This window comes from Sceloporus occidentalis, unplaced genomic scaffold (genome assembly GCF_023333645.1).
Source record: "Sceloporus occidentalis isolate IW3139 unplaced genomic scaffold, rSceOcc1.0.p SCAF_5, whole genome shotgun sequence".
Lineage (NCBI taxonomy): Eukaryota > Metazoa > Chordata > Lepidosauria > Squamata > Phrynosomatidae > Sceloporus > Sceloporus occidentalis.
In genome coordinates this window covers 7,350,594-7,372,580 of record NW_028316985.1, presented here as the reverse complement: position 1 = coordinate 7,372,580, position 21,987 = coordinate 7,350,594, and the positions used below count along the sequence as shown (strand labels likewise).

The 21,987-nt window shown below is 38.8% G+C and overlaps 1 protein-coding gene across 3 annotated transcripts; it reads right to left on the bottom strand.

The window, feature by feature from the left end:
* Positions 1 to 532: 532 nt before the first annotated feature.
* Positions 533 to 20,979, bottom strand: MYSM1 (Myb like, SWIRM and MPN domains 1). 3 transcript variants are annotated; one of them, XM_089527493.1, is made up of 20 exons: positions 20,875 to 20,979; positions 19,087 to 19,162; positions 17,819 to 17,889; positions 17,007 to 17,084; positions 16,865 to 16,891; positions 15,978 to 16,056; positions 15,028 to 15,126; positions 13,471 to 14,207; positions 11,261 to 11,391; positions 10,772 to 10,875; positions 9,447 to 9,524; positions 8,077 to 8,165; positions 7,690 to 7,744; positions 7,559 to 7,609; positions 5,747 to 5,821; positions 5,151 to 5,339; positions 4,511 to 4,643; positions 3,277 to 3,382; positions 3,104 to 3,161; positions 533 to 2,283 (listed from the first exon to the last, which is right to left on the bottom strand). In XM_089527493.1, the coding sequence occupies exons 1-20, from the start codon at positions 20,967 to 20,969 to the stop codon at positions 2,119 to 2,121; spliced, it is 2,496 nt and encodes an 831-aa protein (XP_089383619.1). In that variant the 5' UTR covers positions 20,970 to 20,979; the 3' UTR covers positions 533 to 2,118. The 3 variants fall into 3 exon arrangements, with proteins under 3 accessions (XP_089383619.1, XP_089383620.1, XP_089383622.1); XM_089527494.1 differs by lacking the exon at positions 7,559 to 7,609; XM_089527496.1 differs by lacking the exon at positions 9,447 to 9,524.
* Between the last annotated feature and the right edge of the window lie 1,008 nt (positions 20,980 to 21,987).

Here is a 21,987-nt window from a genome sequence, read left to right as displayed (position 1 = left end):
TTTAAAACTGGCAGTGCACTGAGTAGGATCACTGACATTATGGCTACTTCAGCTCCTTCGTATGCATCCCCCTCAATGATTCCTTATAGGACTGGCTACTCCATTTACATCACAAGTCCAACCCAAACATAAACTTAGATCTACCTGTACCTGATTTTGCTGAAGATTTAAATGCAGTTTCTATACACTGAACACTCTTTGTATATTTATGTATCTCTATACATACCCAGAATCCTCAGCCAGCATGGTTGCTTAACAGTCTGTTCTTTTCCCTCATCTTAGGATGGTAAATACTTAGAACAATGTCATAATTACACATCATGAATAAACAAGATGTGCAGATTGACACACTTGGGATTGGAATTGATTTTATATTACTTAACTGTAGCTCCGGGGCTCTGGGTGCAATCATGTCTTTAAAGGCAGAGTACAAAATGCAGCTCAAAAGAAGCCTGAAGAGTTCTACACTATTTTCATGAGGAAAGTCTTCCGTTTTTGATGTACCGAAAGATTAATTTGAAACATGGGGACATTTTAAACATCTTCACAGAGTTTATTGAAGGAGCAAGGCTGCTAAGAAGAGTTTTCCATTATTTTAGTGATCAGATGCTCCCAATTACTTGATAAAATGTATTATGAGGCAGAGATCTCTGTACTGTGCTTTTACATGAGAGTAAAGTAACCCATTAACTCTTTTCTGTACAAATACACAATATTTACAACACACATTTACAATGTAGATGTACATATCATTTAAAAAAATAAGCTGCAAAGTAATAATGAAGAGTCTCTGAAATATTACACAGCACCACACTACAGGTAAGTGATTATTTCACATGCAGCACAATAGACACAACAGTCTAGGGACTAAACTAATGCTCAGATTGTGGTCTAAATCATTTTTGTTAGTCCTGACTAGAGCAGAACTACTGAAGCAATTGATCTACCTAGATGTTAACTCAACAACTGACTCAATGGGTCCACTGTAGTGGAAATTAACCAAACGATTCCAACCATATTTCAACAGTGATAAACTGTACCTACTGTATTATGATTCTAGGGCCTTTGCATGCAGATGGCTGAATGAAATATATTCTTAATTCACAGAGAAAATATTATGATGCTTACTTTTATTAATATATTGATAGACATTAGATGCACAACTAGTAGACCAGCATAATTACACCTGGGCTAGCCTAGTCAAGGATTAAAGTGGCTAGAGTGGAGTTTGCTGATTGTTATTCCACAGACAAAACTTGGCTTCACAGATAACATTTGGCTTCACAAAAAGAGGTCTGCCTCAGATGCAATACTATTGGGTTTTTAATCCTTCTGAGGTTTTCTGGTGTCTTTGTGTTCTTTACATATATCTGTTTTAATATGTATTTCTGGGTTTTGATACATGAAGTCTGGTGAATAGTCTTACCACAATTCTTAGTCTCTACAATGTTCAGCAAGCTATACTTAGCAAACTCTCTTCATTGCTGACAAGAATGTCTTATTTTACACAGGAACAGCAAATTTTGCAAATTTGCATTTAGATAGCAAGATCAGTATGAAGAACTTTTTTACTCTGATCTTGCACTGGTGTTCAACTGAGGAGGAGGGTTCCTGACTAGACTTAACATGCTTCAACAACAGAGACACTCAAGGCAGAGATTCTCCATGAGGAATACAATTGAATACTTGAAAGTAATTATTCCTGCTTATCAAGTGGACAATAAGTTTGCTGACACCCCAGAGAATTTCCATTAGACAATAAAATGTATTACATGGTAGTAGTCTCTACCTGACACAAAAATATTAAGTAATATATTCATTTGAGCAACATCTTACAAACTGGCTTTATGGTTTAACCAGCATATACTATCACTTCAGTTATTCTGAACAACCAGTATGGTGCAATGTTTCTACCCAAGTGAGCTGTCATATTATTCATCCATCTTTCTTCAGTGCAACCACAATGTTGGAAGAGCTATGTCAGAAATCAAGACAGTCTGTCATGATTTTTCCATTCTGTCTTTGAGGAGCTACCATTTTCTTCAGCCATACTAGATGTTTTCACTCTTGAACAAGGGTGCTTTATTATAAAGTGAACAATTTCTCTTTTCAGTACTCTTATATGCACAGGTCATTTGGACACGTACTATTTTCTTCAGTGGTATCATTCCATTCTTCATTATTGTAGGTTGAAAGAAACAAGTTCTCTAGTTGTGCCAGGAATTCTTCAGCAATGAAACTATTTGCTGCATTGTCCAGGGTCTTCCTCATGCATTCCAACAGCTAATTTAAAGTTTGTGAACAGAAACAAAAAAGTGATAAAGTAAACCTACCATGCATCAATCCTGACTCTTCAAATGTAGCAACACATTGTGGCATTATTTATGCTATGACTATTCACTGAAGTGATGCCAACTGCTGCATGTCTGATACCTATGTCTTTGTGGGCCCATCTACTTCAGTTAGTACTAATATACATATAATACAAATTTTTAATGTGCCCTGCTTTCAAAGTCAGATTCTAACATGCACATGACTATGTATATCAATATTACAAAAGATAACAATCTCTTTTCAAATGTTTACATCACACATTCTCCAGCAGGCATGTAAGAATCAAAACTTGGAAAAGATATGTGTTGGACCACAACCAGAATCTTCTTGCCAGAATGAACAAAGGAAAGCAGTCTACCTAACTTGTGAATTCCTGTCTGTAATCCAAGAAAATGTGTTCTATGTATCAACTGAATGCTTCCTTCATTCCCTATGCCAAACCTCTGTTCAATTATAAAACTGTGCTTTAAATTTACACCCCAAATATAATGATTAATATCAAAAGATCTTTCTACAAAATCAGCAAGTTTGCTAATAAAGCAACGATGACAGAAAAGACACAAAACATCATCAGTTTCTGTTTATGCCTTTTTTCAGCTCAATCTCCCCCATATTTAATAGACTGCATTTGGATTAAATGGAACATAAAAATTAATCATAAAGGATCATTTATTTCAATGGATGTATCCAAAATATGACACAAGTCCCATCTGTAACTAGAAAAGCTTAGAGATTTTTAGGTAAGAAGCAAATAATTTGTAATGATTACCTTCTGCAGACAAGTCAGATCTGAATCTCTATGGAAGATTTTATCCATGGGCACACAACTGTTGGAAGAACGATGACAAAACCATATGAGATGATACATACATGGGCTAACTAAGACAGTAATTTGAATTTGACTTCTTCTTAACTGATTTCAAAATTCAAGCAGTCACGCACCTATGAGACATCCTGTATTTCTCAATTATCCATTGTGTTTTTTCCAGTACCAGTTCCCATCTAGGTTCCTCCAACATTTCTCGGACTTCAAACTTGTACGGCAAACCTGTCACCAAAATGTATCATGCTCAATACGTTCATTATGCATGCTTTTTCTTTTCAGATATGAAATGCATCACTTCCCTCCCATGTGGGGGCAGTGTGTGCACATGGCTGTGCTAGTGGGTGTGCATGTGCTATGCTACCCTTAAGAAAAACATATACAGATTTCAGTATTCACACCGGGAGAAGGGGTCCGAAACAGATCCCCCATGGATACAAACAATAGACTGTCTATGGGAAAGGAATAGGAAATTTATACAAGTCCTTGGCCCAAGTCCCAGCCCTTAAATCAGGATAGGCAACTTCAGGGGATCAAAGGAGCTAGTAACATAACATCACAAGTAATATAACTGGATGTCCATTTCTGCTTTCAACCACCCTCTGCATTTATTTTTCAACTAAAATAAGGCACACAGAAGCTATGCTACTTGTTTTGAAAGTGATTTGTGTTTCCTGGCTACTGGAGTGCAATTCTCCATTTTTAAACAAAAAATGTGTGATCGTTTATTTGTAGTAGTGTTGGGGAGATGTACACCATCCACATGTGACCTATCCCAGCCTAACTCCTAGTTCCATTCTTATGTTCAAATTACAACTCGGACAGAAGCATTCCCCGTTTAAACATGTCAGTTCAAATGAATCCTTATTTCTTGATAATCTGGTGCCAGATTTCTAAAAGAGACACTAAGAGAACGGAGGAAAGCCTCAGACTATGCCCTATGTTGCCATCACCATCACCATCGCTAGGCTTCCAAAATTCTAAAACATTCACGATTATCCATGAAGAACTTTATTTTGGTTTCTTTGTCAAAATGCTAAGCTCAAAGACTGTAAAAACTCCCGATATATTTATACTACATGTATCTTACTTTTTAAAAAAGAGAGAGCACCTGAGGAAATGAACTGTAATACAACTGGAAATTAGTCAGTGTTAAAGATGCCACAGAGACTTTTCTCTTGCTGCCCCTTCTTTTTATATAATAAAAGAGCTTATTCACTATCATTATTTAAGTACTGACATTCTCTCATTTGTCTTTCTAGTCAGTACACTTTACAATGTCCGTTTTCAAAACAAATTTGAATAAAGATGAGTAGCAGACAAGGAAGCAGAACAATTCCTATGTATACTTACGATAAGATCCATCAGAACTTGTCTCATCACTGATTACCAGACAAGTAATCTGGGAATATGGAAGAGGGTTATTTCGATTGTAAGGACTAATGATCACGCCAACAAACGCTGATCCACCTCTTGAGAAATAACTCTGTAGGGGCAGGGGATAATAAAAAGGTTAGAATGAAAACTAAAATGTTTTCCAATGTGATATCTGGGGGAAAAAACCCACCTTACCAACTTAAATGACAACATAATATATGATAGTTAGCAGTCATATATTCAATTATTTAGTTAATGGCCAATACATGAACCAGATGGTGCTTTAAATGGCCACACTTTAAAATCTTTATTAGTTTTTCTTTGCAGACCAAGTGACCAGATGTCCAGCTTTTCCAAGTCATGTTCTACATTTCAATCTTCTGTCCAGAAGGAATTTTGAGAATGATTTAGAAGCATGAATTTACATTTCTATGAATGTTTTCAGCTTTTACTTTGTAATGTCCTACATTTTTCTTAAATGTCCTACATATTTCAGTGCCCTACCCTCCTTTGCAGTTATAACATCTGGTCACCCTGTTTGCAGAAGGTCATTATGAAATCAGCTAGCAATAAAACAAGCCCATTCCCATGTTATTTACACACAGATGAACCTTACTTGGTATTTTGCCTGTGTATCAATATCTCGTATTGAGGGATTTGGGTCAAAAGCAGGATGAGAATGATACCACCCAATGATACTGTAGCCTCTAGCAGCAAGTGCCTCTGATGCCTGAGTTTGCGAAACTGGGTCCATTTCACACTGCAATCCTGTGCTGAGACTATTGCATGGTTCTGCTGTGCAGACCTGCAGTAAACCAACAGGGAAGGTTAAATGCATAACAATTCAGCAATGATTTATTGTTAATGGCAATACACCACTCTTTTAAAGTTAGCGGCCTCTTGCTTTCTAAATGTAATAAAACCTTTTTTCAAATTTGAGTCTTAAGCTACTACACTCAGAATCCCCCCAGTTAGCATGGCCATTTGCCATCTTGACCAAAGGATTCCGAGAGCTGTAGTCCAAAAGACTTCTAAACTAGACCACCCTGCATTAGGCCATGCTTCCAAGCAACAGGTAGACCACCCTGCATTAGGCCATGCTTCCAAGCAACAGGTAGACCACCCTGCATTAGGCCATGCTTCCAAGCAACAGGTAGACCACCCTGCATTAGACTGAGAGAAATTTTAAATATCAGCATGTATGATACTTACTTCAACTATTCCATTTTTTTCAGAGTATCTTCCACCAAGCAAGCCTATTACCTCTGCCATGGAAACATGTGCATGCTAGAAAATGTAAGAAACATACTATTTAGTATTATTCTTGAATTTCTGTAGGAAAACAGTATCTGGAACCCTTTTGGTTAGTTTCAATGAGATTTTGTTGTTGTTGTGTACCTTCACATTACTTTCTGACTTACAGCAACTCTAAGGTGAACCTATCACAGGGTTTTTGGCAAGATTTGTTCAGAGGAGACTTGCCAGTGCCTTCTTCTGTAGGTGAAAGATTGTGACTTATCCAAGGTTACCAAGTAGATTTTCATAGCCAAGTGGAAATCAAAAGCCTGGTCTCCCAGAGCCCTAGTCCAACACTCACATCACTATGCCATATTGGCTCACCAACTAGCGTTAGACCAAGGAACTAATTGTTGAATAGTAACTCAACCCATAGATAAAATCAATTGATTAAATGGCTCTTTTGCACTAACAGAATTTAGATTAATCCCTGCTAACCTCTCCCCTCTAACAGTCTCCACATAAGGATACATCAAGAACAATTATGAGGATGGTGGAAGATTATAAATAATTACAGATTCTGTATTTGGAGATCATGCTAAATTATGCTTTCTTATGTTCCTCCTGAACAACCAGGCGTTCCTTCTTTGGCCAGTGTCAATGCCAGGGGTTCCCATTATGAAATTTTGAAGATCACAAACCAAACAGATATCCTTTACTCAGCTAATGACAACAGGAAAGGCACTAAAAAGCTTTGCTGAAGCCAAGTTAGTTATGCTCCATCAATGTAATAAAACACACGAACATACTAATAATCTCCAACTTCAGCAGGGATGTAAAGTGACATTTCTTCTTAACATATTTGCAACAATTTATCTATTCCATTACAACTTCTCTAAGAGTTATCATTATAAAGGAAGAGTGGGCCACATGCCCATATTTGACATATTTGTAGCCTCTGGATCCACTCTTTATTGTAAAAGAAATTTTTAAACTGCTAAAATCAGGTTAAAAACATTTTGAAAAGGGTGTGTGGGCTGCAACAAGTCCCAGGGCAAGGTAAAAATGGCTTTTAGATCTGCCAAAGTTGCCCGCTGCTATCATGAAGTTAACATTATTATTATTATTATTATCAACCTTTATTTATAAAGCGCTGTAAATTTACACAGCGCTGTACATACAATCTTTTTTCTTGTATTATCCACAGAAACAATGAATTCCAGAACATTTCAGCCAGGCTCCCTCCTGGCTGACTATTCTGGATCACTGACATTTTACTGTGGGTGAGTTTGTACAGCCTTGCTCTTGTTAAGTCAGGAAACTGGTGCATAAATTTTACTGACAACACTGGTCTACTAGAGCAGGACTAGTCAAAATGGCAGTCAATGGAGCAGTGTTGGTTTCCAGCAAGTTTCCAGGAAAAAGGAAACAGTTGACCAAACCTTGACATATTAGAGAAAAACTGACAGTTCCCCCCATCAAATAGCCTGATAAGCACTGTACTGGATTGTGCATATCAAGGTGGGAAATCAGTGACACTCCAGGGGTTGAGGAACTACAACTCCCATCATCTACCAGCACTGGATAAGCTGGGTGGGACTAATGGCAACTAGAGTCCAATGAGATCTGGAGAGCCACAGTATTACCAGCCATGATGCAGGTGATGCAACAGAAGCCTGAAGAGCAGCAATAAGGGCTATAATTTTACCTTGCCATGGGCCAAACCTCCTTTTAACTTTGAAGTGAATCATGTCAATCATGTACATTGACAAAACACACAGCTCTTACCAAATCCATAATCAGAAGTGCCTCTGCAGCAACTCTTACTTGGAATGGCTCCTAAAAAGATAAAAATGATAAGGAAAGCTTGCTTAAGTAAACAAAGGTGTGCTCTTGTTTGTCTTTTAAATCATACTTACTGGTTTTTCTTCTGTGAAGGAACAGCAAGGAATCAGCTGAAAGGGATCAAATGAACTATAAAATGAAAGAAAATTTCTCTGAAAATATAGAAATAATAGAAGGAAAAACTCATAGCCATATAATTTCTTCACTGCCTTAGTTATTAACTACAAAATTATATATTATAATTAATTTCAATTTATGCCATTCTAGTTATTGGTTTAAACCCATATATTGATGAAGAAGGTTTAAAAAGTCATAAGACTATCTCACATTTTGTTTTAACAGTAATTTATTCAGTAATGAACTCAGGTTTAAACAGAGATTTACCACTTAGGTGTTGCTAACAGGCAACAGTCACACCTAAAGACAAACAAACTGAGACATTAGAGACATGAAAAATAAACCTTTTGGTATTCCTTTGTCCTTTACTGGCTTTTGGAAGTTTAAGCTTCTCATCTTCTCTTCTCTTCGCTAGCTCCTCAGCAGAAAGGTGCTAAAAAAACCAAATCTTTATTAGGGAAACTAACTTAACACATTGACAGAAAATCAAATACATGTATATTCACTGCAAGCAATGAGCTTAAGCATAACAGACTCTATTGTCAGGAACACAACATGTCTGCTATTTATAACAGCTGTTATCACTGTTCGCTTATGTGTGTGTCACATCCGCTTTGAACGGCAAGAATGCACAAAGCCTCAGCAACAAACAAGGTCAGAAACAACTTTTTTTATAGTGAGTTAAACCAACTTTCTATAGTTTTCTCATTTCAAGTTTAAATTAATTTTGAAATGGCATAAGACTGTACCACTCTACCACAAACATCTAGTTGGTGACCTGTCCTGTTCCTCACTTCCTTTCCTGTGTTTCTGCTAAGATAGCTGAATAGCCATGATACATCAAAATGTCGCATCTACCTCAGCAACCCCAGCCTACAGTGATGTGTTGTTAAAATAAAATTGTATCTTGGTTTATTAGACTATTTTATTTTATTTATTTATTTTATCGGATTTATATCCCACCCTTCTCCCAAAATGGGATTCAGAGTATTCTGGATATACCATAGCATCTTTATGCTTGCGGCCATATCACACACTGTTTCCAAACCAAAGCTTCCAGATTTACTTTCCTCCAAGAGTTGCACAAACCATTTTGCACATGAACACCTTTTTACCTAGATGGTGGGAAATATGAAAAACATAGTGACTTGGATCTCTTAAGCATGATTAGCAGAGATCCACGGAAAACAATAGAACAAATTTGCTGTGACTAACATTGACCCTGCTACTTTCATTGGGTCCAACCTATAAATGTTATAAAGCTCAGCAAGGGACAGGTGGGATGGATGGCTTTATAAAGGCATTCTTTGGCTGCCCTCACCATGTAAGACACAGTAAGTGGTTACAGTAGAAAAAAAAACTTTGTGGCACCACCTTTACTGTGAAATGCTCTATCCAGGGAGGCTCCCTTAGTAACTGTAATTGATGTAATTTCAGTACCTAGCAAAGAACTTTCTAAAATTTTCAGTACACCACACACTGCTGCTTTCTGCAATTGTCCACTAATGGCTTTTAGACTATGATTTTATCTTCTGATGTTTTAACATTCTTGCAGAGAGTTGAAACTTTACCTAAAAAAACTCATGTGCTTGTAGTTGTCACTTTTTGTAAGTGATTCTGGGAGTCTATTCAAGTGATACAATTGATACAAATGAAAGCTTTTATCACAGGTCCACTTGATTTTAGCAAACATCAGTAGTATCATTAATGTTACCTCAAAGGTCTGTCCTTCCAAATCTCTGGCATCACACCAGTTTCCCCATGGGTCTCTGACTCGACGTCTCCTTGTACGCTGCACCAGACAGAACACATTCACATTCCTGTTCAAGAGCTCCAAGGCAATTCATGGAACTACTGTGGAATACTTAAGTCTGGACTGTCACACCCCTAATAACTTGTTGAATGCAGGCGACTGGTGACCTGGGGTTGCTATGACCCACTTTTTGAACATGTGTCAAGATAAGTCTCTAGCCACCTGCATTCAAAGTGAACCACCTACATACCAATATTTTCATTATCATTACACATCTGAAGGATATGGATAGCCTGCATGATGTGTACAGATGATGCAGACATCATCCTGATAGGAATGAATAAACCAGCCAAAGCTTCCAAAATTACTTTTTTTAAAAAAAGAATTTCAATATGCCATCCATTGCAAAGCCCTCAAAAGTTGTTCTTTTATATTAACATATGAATGATCATAATTAGTAACTTATTATCAGTATGCTTGTAGCACCTTTGACACTAACTGTGAGAAAGACGTTGTAGCATAAGCCCCTTTCATAGGCTAGGTCTACTTTGTCAACAAAAGCTTTTGCTACAATGTCTTTTGCACTGTTACGTGTCAAAGGTGCTACAAGAGCCCTCTGCATACTGATACTGATATTCCAGACTAAAACAGCTATGTCTCTGAAAGCATTATCAGTGTTATCTTTTTGCAATCCCCCCCCAACCCCTTAACAGTGAAAAGAGACATGTTTCTCAAAATACATGTCTCAAAGTTAACTTTGTAAAAACATCCCCACGCATTACCATTCCTCTGAAATGTAACTTCATTACACTCTTGTAACCTGCCACCATGGCAACTCATTAGAAATGACTACATTATGCATGTAACTCATGACATTCAAGTTCTTCATCCAGCATAGAAACGGACAAATCTGAATTCTCCCAAACATATCTTTTCTTTCAACAGAGCTAATAAATATAGGTAGCATTAACTAATCTTGAACGTTTGTAGTAAATCATACTAATATGACTGAAGCTGGCAGGAATAGGGACACATTTGGATTTCATATAAATATCTGTTGTATTGGTTTCAGTTTTTAAAAAGATTATTATAAACAATTATTTGGCTTTTCTTTATTCACTAAATAGAAACACACTAATTTTAAGTGTGTTTACCACTTTTTATGCTTTTAGCGATCATTTTTTATTGAAGCAATATGTAACTTATACTGTAGGAATGAATCAAAACTCCAAGAGTTACAAAGGAAAATTGAGAATTTTGATGGCATATATTCCTTTTGTTCTTACCATGGACTGCAGCCGTTGCACAAATTGATATGCATCAATAGCATCCTTGCCTTCTCTGGGACGTATTTTGTCTGTATTCTGTGGCCTGTTATATACAGCCTGATCTGTAAAAATAAAAGGAAGTGGTTATTCAAGCTAAAACCTGCATAGTGTTCCCCCAGTCACTGTTCTTGACTGGTTGTCCAGGGAGGAGATGTAGTTAGATTTCAGCATCTCTAAGGGAGGAATAACTTTTTTCCCTTTTCTCAAACTGTCCAGATACTCTCACTCCAACATGCAATTCTGTCAGTCCATTTGTTTTATGACTTTGGTTTTCAAGTTATGTTAACTCATTTGTCGCATTTCTGAGTGGAATTGCAGGGTACAAATGTAATATAAACACGTGTGTGGCATTCCCATATTTATAAAATGTTGGGAGCTTTGTGGAGAATTCCTGTCAAGAAGGAGGATATAAATGCAAAACTAAAAAGATAAAAGTTTACTTCATACCACATCCAAAGTTAATTGCTCCTATTAATTCCAGGTATGTGTGTATACGTCCTATGCAGTTGACATCACCACAGTTCTTCAATCCTGGGCGTACCGAAGTCTTGTTCAGGTATTTTGGTTTGATTCTTTCCCTGTAATAAAAAATACAACCAGAAGCAAAAGATAAAAATTAGGAGTTGATTCAGTGAACAAGTAAATGTGCACCACCTGAAATCTGTTAAGTATAGGTCCACAATTAGTATAACTACAATTACAAGTCTGTTAAATGTGATCCATTCCATTCAGGCACAGATACACACTATATAGTAATTATAAATCAGGAACTATACATCCCTGATTTAGAGATTCAGCAACCTACCAAATTTTATGATCAAGAAATACTGCTGTACTTGACATTTCTGTTACGTTTACTGTAGTAACCTGGAAAGCATGAAATCCAAAAGGAAGAATGAGCTTTATGTAGTTACTTTTTTATGTCTGCATAATTCTGGCAGTTCGGCAGAATGTTTTCCTAATGATTTGAGAGTGTGAAGAGAATTTGTGAAAGCCAACATTTTTAGAAGACTGAATAAAAGCAATTTTAAGACCGAATTAGCTTTCAATGAAACTCAGAGACACCTTCTAAGTATGTTCAGATAAAGCTAAAGTCACTGAAGTCAATAGCTCAATTCCAATTATTAGTCCCTGCTAGATAGGCCCAAGAAATCAATGACCCGCTCTGGATGGGCGTATAGTACGTCCCCAGAACGTACTAGAGTTAGGAAGGGGGCCGCCATTTTGACGTCACGGACGTCGCAAGTGCGCCATTGGCGCCTCGCAACGTCATAACCACGCCACGAAAAGTAGCGCCATTTTGGGGCTTCTTTTTGCAGCGCGGAGGAGCTGTGCGGTTTGGACGCTGGGGCTCCTCTGTGTTGCAAATGGCGGCGGCAGCAGACCACCCGTTTTGGGCGGTCTGTAACGCGCCATTGATACATATGTGTTAACTTACCAAGACTTCACTGATTCAGCTGGGACTATCAACTAGGTTTGATACAAAGGAAGCAACTATGGGCAAGTTCAAAGGACTTTTTAAACCATAAAGAGACATCCAATTTGGGATAGCTATGAAAAATATTTCCAAAGAATCTTTGCTGCATGGGCCAAATACACCCGATGGCAAGAACATTGTTTTACAGGCACTGTAAAGCACCGAGGACCTCACCTCCAAAAATAATACAACTTCTTGGTCCAATTTTTTTCTTACAAGGAACTGGGTGTTTCAGACTGACAACAAACATGTTGTCACCACTTGAAATCAAAAGTTTGTTACCAAATACAGGGAATGTTAGCATAGGTTTGTTCACAGTGAGTGTTTTTAGACACAGGACACACACAGTTATTCATTTTTACTCTAGGCTTTACACACTGTCTAATATGTTGACGACCATGTTCTTAAGTTAGAAGATGGATAGTTCAGAAGGAAAAGAACTATCCTGAATGAATAGTTTCCATAACTTCTGGTTTCAAAGTCTTCTCCAAAGTCTACTTAAAATCCCAGAAGCTTTTTCTCACATCTTGGCAGCATGGCAGCAATAGCCTAGAATGGAGTTAGGTTACCCATGAGTAAGAAGTGGTCCACCTACTGGTTCCATTTCCATCATCATCTGCTCTATAATAATAATAATTATTATTATTATTTTAATTCTGTTTTTTCACAAAGGAATCAAAGCAGATTCCAACAGTATAAATAAAACATCAAACAATTAAAAATTACAATTTAAAAACCCCAAAACCCCAACCCTCCCCCCAATCATAAAAACAGTGATCAACCCATAAAAAGAGATTAAAAATCAAAAAATTTAAAACTATCCTACAGAAATACATTAAAATTTCAGGCAGATTAGCGGAAGAAATGAATCTCACCTTTCCCCCAGAATTGCAACTCATTCATTGCTACTCAATCATCTGAGTGAAAACCAGTCTTATGTGTAAAGTGAGCCAAAACCTCACACAGGTGCAGAGCCTGAACATTTAATAACGGGCTTTCTAGAATATTCTGCAAAGTGCAGGTCAAAACTTCTGCGTACAAGGCACAGTTCTGCAGTAGCTGGCTATTCATACAAGTCATGTTCCTCCAGGAGGACTGAATCAGTAGGCTACAAAACATCCACATTTATTTTGCATGTAATATCCTATTATTTTTCTCCTTATAGACATATGTTACTTACCACTGATCCAAAATATAGTTTCTAATTTTCAGGTAGCGTTCAGGTGTTTTGGCCTGACGTCCCACAAAAAACTCTGGTATTGCTTGTTTTTCTTCTTCCATTATACTATTTCTATCTATTTCTACTTCTTGATCAGGTGGTTTAAGCTCTTCTGCATCCATGTGATTCTCCTCTTCTAGCTGGTCAGACGGATGGACAAGAATGCTGCTTCCACTTAAGTCTCTTTGTTCACCACAAAGTTCTGGGCTAGAAACCCAATTAGACCCATTAGAACTTCTTACTTCATTGCACCTCTGATTCTCTGAATTCACAGATTCATGACTATTGTCCTCAGAACATGACACTGTTGTCTCTAGCGTACCATGGCTTTCCTCTGACTTTGGACTGTATTTTGCAGTTAACAGAATGGCAGATGTGTGTCCTTCAGAATCCAAAGTAGGCACTGTCCAACTGCTTTGCCTGGATGGACTCTTTGGAGAACCTAACAATTCACACCTTCCAGATTCTTGCTGAGGGATGTGAGAAAGCAGCTCATCCATTTCATCTGTAATATCAACTTCTTCATCATCTGATAATTTTTCAATTTTCACTGCATTCAGGTTAGGATCTGCTCGGCCTCTTAATTGTGTAGATGCACATACCACTGTCTTTCCCTCATCATCCTCATTGGTACTGGGAACAGGAATGCTGACACACTGTCGCCGCTGTTCCACTTTCTCTGAGCCATCAGTCTTTGCCTTACAGATATTAAGAAAAGTTAAACATAACAAAATTCAAATGAACAAAAATATTATTTGAAAATCACATTCAAGTCCTTGAAATCCATATAACTAATTGTTAGATATAGTATGGTATCCAAATAACCTCCCCAGCTGACAGAGCATGCTGTTATTGAAACTAAAAAGAATTCCCTCTTTGTCATGCATGCCCTCAAAATTTGCTCAAAGGAAGAAGGGACTGCAAAAGGAGGAAAGAAGATTTTTTTTTTGCTTGTTGAAGTCTGCTTTTAAGTTTGATTTCACCCACTGATTAAAAATAAATTGTCTTGATTAAAGTTAGGCTCCCTTCCAAAAGACCACTAATTTGAAGGCTTTGAAGATTTTTCTTTACCTGCACTACTTTTGTTCCATCTGTGTATTGCCCAGGAAGTTTGCACATCACTCAAAAATGTCCAGAATACTCTAGAAATTCCAGATGTAGGTTTGCAGGGAAGATGACAAACAGCATAGTATTGTCAGGGACAATCAGTGGCCATACTGGCTCAAGATTCTCTAAGAGTCCAGTCCAGAAACTTTCCCAAACCCTGAATCCAAGTCTGTTTACTAAAAGACCTTCCAATTTCTAGTCTCAACTGGGATTCAAAGACAGGTAAAAACTTCTTCTAATGTTATCCCTGATACAAACAGTGACAGAGACTCTGTAAGGAATTTTTCCTCATACACCTGAGCTGCTCACTTGTGTTTGACTCATGTACAAAGAAAAAGAAACTGAGCTGCTCAGAGAGATACGGTACTGTGGTGAAGGAGATTACAGAAATTGTATCTGCAAAAAACTTACCTTGTTCTTAAAGTACTGCCTGGCATAGCTCTTTACTTGAAGAACATTGCGACTTCCAATCATCATAGCAATTTTTGTCCATCTTCTCCCAAATTTAGTCTGATGGAAAATAAATATTGATTCTGTTCAGAGATAAATTAATTCACTATTTTCTTCTAAGCATTATAAACATAGCTTAAGATCCTTATTTAAAAAAAAAAACACCAAAACTAAGTATGTGCAGCATTTATCTGGACTAGCATCCTCAAATGGAGGAGGTTTAAACTTTCTCATCACCTTGCTATTATCTCCCATCCACGCACTTAAGGAGGTTAACAAAAACCAATCCGTCAATGGAATGTTTTCTCACCCCTTTTTTATTCCTCTGTTGGGTGAAGATGAATTATTAGATAACAGTTAGATACGAAGGGAGCTTTAAACCTTCCCTAGGTGCACATATCACAATCCAGTTTGGGGCTGGCAACCCCCTTACAGAGTTTCAAAAATTTGTCAGCCCCCCCAATCAAAATGTTTTTACCCCAAATACTATCTAGTGAAATAAGGATGGGGAGCAAGTGTAGTGTAATGATTTGAGCATGGGACTAGGACTCCGGAGACCAGGGTTCAAATCCCCATCCAGCCATGGAAACCCACTGAGTAACCATGGGGAAGTCACACTCTCTCAGCCTTGGAGAGAGGAAAAAGCAAACCCCCTTTAAACAAATCTCTGAATCCATGACTGACTAAAACATATAATAAATACCATGCATAACAATCAGTAACTAATTTATTTTCCTCCAGTAAGTCATCTCAGAAAGTCCTGCTGGCTTTTCCAGAAAACTAATTTAGTATTGAATTATTTTATTACAATATGAAGGCTTCAGGACTATTACGCTTTTTAGACAAATAAAATACACTACAAAACAAATTCAACATCATATCACTTCTAAAAACAGTCAGTTGATACTTACCAGTCCCTGTTCAAAAAGCTGTTTTTCATCTGCTGTCCACTTCAATGATCCACTTCCCAATTTTGTAGGAGAACGTAACCTAACAGAAAAAATAAATCAGAATATGCTTGAGTTTATGTAGGTGACTCAAAAGGGGGAGAGGGGCTTAAGAAATCCCATCTCTGATGTTTTATATTTTTTAATTAATACTTTGAAATACTTGTAATAGAGAGAGAAAAGCAGCATGAACAGAGGCCATATTATCTGCTTTAAAAATACACATAAAGGACAAGATTAATTATTTCATCTACTTATTATTTTATATTATTATTTATTTATTAGTAGTATGAGTGTTGGACTATGGAGTGTTAGGGAATTTTGGGAACTCTAGTTTGTTGTGGCACCAGAGCTCTCCAACAGAGAAGGCTCAATGCCTCACAAAGCTACAATTCCCAGAATCCCCCAACATTGAGCCAGGGCAGTTAAAGTGGTCTCAAACTGGATTATTTCTGCAGTCTGTTTTGGCCCTATGACTCTGGAGAGTAGGTTTCAAATCCCCACTCAGCCAAGAAAAAACTACTAGGTGACCTTGGGCAAGTCCCATTCTCTCAGCAAACAGAGGAAAGAGGAAAGCAATGGCAAAACTCCCTCTTGCCAAGAAAGCTCTGTGGCAGGGTCACATTCGAGTCAGCATAAATCAGGAACTACTTGAAAGCACACAAAAATAAATCATAGGTCAAATATGTTGCCACCTTTCAAAAAAAAACCTGAGGTAGATTCAGAAGATTAAAAGCATGCAAAAAGAATGATCACAGCTATTGCAGGCTTTTTAAAAGAAGTTTCTATTTGAGTGTAAATTAATACAAAATGGTCAATCTGAATTTAAATGTAAAATTAGAAGGACATACGTGACTTTTGCTTCTTTCTTTTGTGGACTGCAAAAAACAAAACAACAACAAAATCAAGACATGTTACCTTAAAGCTTGTAACACAATTACTCCTCATTTTGAAATGCGCGTCTAATGCCTGTTTCTTCCCATACATAATTACCTTTTTGTGCACTTTTTATCACTTTCTTTCAGTTCATGCCAAAGTTTTTCTGGAAGTGATTTATTCGACAGATAGTATCTGAAACGTATTAAGGATCAATGCTGTTTCACTACACTGCTGCATTCATAATTCATTATTTCTTTTGCTAAAAAATTATTAGTACAATCTAATGAATATGTTACCTGTATCCAGCAGATTACCCACAGCATAACTGCAAATGCCTCCATAAAGCCTGATTCATTAGAAACACAAGAATGTATCTGTATATATGCCTATACAACATATAATACAAAGCTTTGTATAGGAAAAACCCTTCCAATCTTGAAATTTTTTGCATTACATTCAATTAATTTTTTAAAAAATGTTTTCAACAATACAAATGCCTAATGCTAACTTTACATTTCCATTATTGAGACAGGGCGGAGGGGCCACCTTTAAAACGCTATACTGTATATAGAATACAGAACAATCCTGATAGTACAGTCCTACACATCTCTGTTAAGTAGGAAGCCCTGTTCAGTTCAGTAAGACATACTCACCCATGCATTTGGGATGCAATAAGTATGAGTTATGCTGATTTATAGGGTCTTGATTAGATTCAAGGAGGACAGAAACAGAAGAATAACCTTTGTAAAATAAGCACATGGCTTCTGGCACTGAAAGTAGTGTTTTGGTGATAAGAGTTCAAATTAGGTTCTCTGGGATCCATTTTCAAACGGTGTTGGTGACCTGTGAATTTGAATTCTGCATCATAGTACCATTTTCTCCTGTCGTCAAAATTCTGTTTCATCAGAATAATGGGAAAAGGATACTCTTCTTCCAATAACATCTTCTCAATGGCAGCCTTGTTTTCTTCACTGATCGTGTTATCAAGACTCCATGGCTAGGAGAAAAACATATAAACATTATTCAGCCTTGAAAAAAAACATATTAATGGTCAAGTCAACTATGGGGAGGTAGGTTAATATTCCTCGTGTTATTCATTGGAGAGCTGAAGTGAAAAGATAACAAATTTTCTAGACTACTCAGAGAATTTATGGCAAACTTTGGGTTAAATCCACTGTTAGTCCACTAGACCAGACTCAGCGATATGAATGGGACGTCTTAGTAATAAGGAACATATGTTTCATTGATATGAATGGGTTTATTCTGTTGTTGCTGCTGCTGCCCATGTTCAAGTTGTTTCTGACTTATAGCAACCCTATCCTGGGGTTTTCTTGCCAACATTTGTTCAGCGGGGTTTGCTGTTGCCTTCTTTATGGGCTGAGAGTGTGTGAATTGCTCAAGGTACCAGTGAGTTTTTGTGACTGAACAGGGACTCAAACCCTGGACTCCCAGATCCTAGTCTAACGCTCAAACTACTACATCATGCTGGCTCTTACTTATTTATTGTATTTTTACCCCACTTTTTAGAAATGCTCTCAGATGTTATTATGAGGCTATTCTAGTAGGAATTTATTGGATATCATTGAATTCAATCCCTTGGGTATGAAAGACTAATAGTGGTCACTAATAAGTGCACTTCAGAAACCATGGGTTTCTTTAAAACTTGGGGGAAAGAACATGGGTAAGAATTTTAGTAAACATGCTGAAGAGAAAGAAAAGGAGACAGTTATGGCATTTACTTTTATTTTGTGACCAAGATCTAGGGACCTTTCCCCAAATACATAGCAGTATACATAACAACATAAAAGCCTAAATCCAAATGCCAGTCCAAACTGGAGTGGACCCAATGAATCAATAGTATATGACTGCCATTAGTCAGCAGTAAGGTAAATCGGTTCAATGTATTTATTCTAGCTAGAACTAACAATGGGATTTAAGCTATACAAAAAAACAGTATATAGACAAATTGGAGTACATGTAGAGATGTACACACACATTTGCTACACACAGCTAGTTGTACACACAGATTGTTCAAATATCACTTGTGCATGAACAGAAGTGATATTTTTCTCTTCATTCTCTGGATCACAGTATATGTGAAAAGCCAGGACAGAAACATGTCTAAAGATGTTTCCAAAAAGTCCTATTAAATTTCTCTCAAAATTCTTAGCAGTTTCTTTCACAGCCAACTTACAAGCCCCATGTCAGTTCTCCATGTTGCATCAAGGTAGTGATCTTGGAGTAAGCTAGATGATGGATTTTCATAGCTTCTGAAATTTAAAAAAGGGAAAAATAAGAAAAGAATATAACCTATCCACACATTCAAAGAAATGATATTCCGAAATCAGAACCTTATGCTGTAAACACAGAAAACCGCCCCCAAGTTGGCCTCGACTCATGGCAGGCAACCCTGTGAATGAGACACCTCCAAGGCCCCACATCCTCCACTACTTTGCTCAGGAACTGTACATTTAGGCCTGTGGCTTCCCTAATTGGATCTGGTCCTCATCTCTTTCTACTGCCCTCCAACTTGCCTTTGCACTTTAGGATCTTGTCTAGTTCTTTCAAAGGCTATGTCTGCACTGCAGAAATAATCCAGTTTGACGCCATATTAACTGCCATGGCTCAATAATCTGGGATTAGTAGTTTTGTGAGACATTTAGCCTTCTCAGTCAGGGAGCTCTAGTATCACAACAAACTGCACTTCCTAAATTTCCATAGCCATGGCAGTTAAAGTGGTGTCAACCTCAATTATTTCTGCAGCGCAGATGCAGCCATAGCTGCCCCTTCCCAGTCCTAGTCTTTTTCAGATTTCTTGTCAAGATGTACTCTTGGGTATTCCCACTTCCCTAAATGAAAGGAAAGGCAAGCTTTGCTCTGGATGCCCTTCCAAGAGAGAAGCAGCTTTTCCACCCTTTCTTCACTCTGAAGAACAGTGTCAAGGCTGGGTCCAAAGTGACTGTGTGAATGCAAACAGGAGAAAAGGGGAAAGGGAGGAGCCTCTCCTCACAGAGGCCCAGGCATGAGGCAGCTGTGGAAATAGGACTCCCCAACAAGAAAGACGTGAACCACCCACTGCCAATGAGGGCCTCCCCATGTGAAGCTGCCTGATCGGCCCCAGCCTGAGAAAGGATCACAGGGTGGGAGGAGACCACAAGGGCCATGCAGTCCAACCCTGTTCTGCCATGCAGGAACTCTCAGTCAAAGCATCCCCATTGACAGATGGCCATCCAGCCTCTGCTTCAACACCTCCAAGGAAGGAGACTCCACTACAGTCTCCGAGGAAGGAGAGTGTTCCACTGTCGAACAGCCCTCACTCTCAGGAAGGTCCTCCTAATGCTGAGCTGGAATCTCTTTCCCTGGAGCTTGCATCCATTGCTCCATTGGGTCCTGTTCTCTGGAGCAGCAGAAAACAAGCTTGCTCCCTCCTCAGTATGACATCCCTTCAAATATTTAAACAGGGCTATCATATCACCTCTTAACCGTCTCTTCTCCAGGCTAAACATCCCCAGCTCCTTGAGTCGTTCCTCATAGGGCATGGTTTCCAGACCCTTCACCATTTTTGTCCCCCTCCTTTGGACACATGGCTCCAGTTTCTCAATGTCCTTTCTGAATTGTGGCGCCCAGAACTGGACACAATATTCCAGGTGGGGCCTGACCAGAGCAGAATGCAGTGGCACTATGACTTCCCTTGATCTAGACACTATACTTCTCTTGATGCAGCCTAGAATCACATTGGCCTTGTTACCTGCCACATCACACTGTTGACTCATGTTCAGCCTGTGGCCTACTAGGACTCCCAGACCCCTTTCACACAGAGCCATAGCATGGCAGAGTTGGAAGGCACCGCAAGGGCCATGCAGTCCAAGGCCAGCTGCCCATTTCAATGCCTTGCATTTCTCCCTGTTGGAACTCATTTTCTTAGCCTTGGCCCAGCTCTCTAATCTATTGCTCCAATCAGTTCATCTATCTCTCCAATTACCCCGCTTCCGCCGCCGGCGCCTCCTCGAGAACAGCAGCCGCCGCCGCCGCGACGTCCCCCTCGACATCGACGTCCAATTCCTCCATAGCCTCCATACTGGCCGACTCCCGGAAGTGGCAGGAATGACACAGGAAGCGGGGTCAAAGGTCGCCACTTCCGGCTCCGAGGGAAGGCGCTCTAGGAACTGAGCCTGCACTTCGACTGCTCTGGCTGCCTCCCGTTGCATTCTGGGACTCGTAGTTTAGGGAGGGCGCTTAGAACGTTCAGGCAGAGAGCTCTTAGGCCTCACTGAACTACAAAACCCATAATGCAACAGAGCGTTGCTTCTGGCGAAAGTGCTTCCGTTATTATTTGAATGCCAGTCAGATTTCTTCTTCCACATCATGATCCCAAGAGACAGACTGCTGCGGGATCTTGCTCCTTTGGACACTGAGTTTGTCCTTTGCGTCCCATTGGGAGCAACTCCCTCCCCACAACTGTGGCATTGCCCTTAATCCCTGTGGCTTTCAGGAATCAAAGAATGGCACCGTTTGCCCTGCCATAGTTCTTTGAGGGCTCTCCATCATCTGCCCTACTGCCTTCTATCCCACAACCCTTTAATTACCTTTTACAAAATGCCACTTTACTATCGCTCCATCATCCGTCCGTCTCTCCATGGAAAGTCCTGCTGGAATATACTTTTAAAGCGGCTGTTCAGATTCCTGTTTTCAACTCCCTTTTCCCCATTCTTATCGGCCACCAATGCAGCTGAAAAAGTGGGTTTAAATCTATTAAAACTCATGCAAAGTCATCTTAAAACTGTGAAGTCAAAGGCTTTCGTGGCCGGCATCCATGGTTTTTTGTGGGTTTTGGGGGGCTATGAGCCATGTTCTAGAAGAGTCCATTCCTGACGTTTCGCCAGCATCTGTGGCTGCCATAGAAGAGAACGTGTTCATTCATTCATTCAACATTCTCTGAAGATGCCGGCCACAGATGCTGACAAAACGTCAGGAATAAACTCTTCTAGAACATGGCCACAAAGCCCCCAAAAACCCACAAAAATCCCTCTCAAAACTGCTACTAAGCTTCTTCCTCTTCTCTTTATGTTTTGAGAGACCAACACACGTCTTTTCC

Excerpts from the sequence above, each read along its gene's own strand:
- MYSM1 (XM_089527493.1), bottom strand. The coding sequence starts at position 20,969 with ATGGAGGCTATGGAGGAATTGGACGTCGATGTCGAGGGGGACGTCGCG. Across the intron at positions 16,057-16,864 it reads AAGAAAGAAGCAAAAGTCAC|GTTACGTTCTCCTACAAAAT; the intron begins GTATGTCCTTCT and ends TTTTTCTGTTAG. Across the intron at positions 2,284-3,103 it reads ATCTGACTTGTCTGCAGAAG|CTGTTGGAATGCATGAGGAA; the intron begins GTAATCATTACA and ends ACTTTAAATTAG.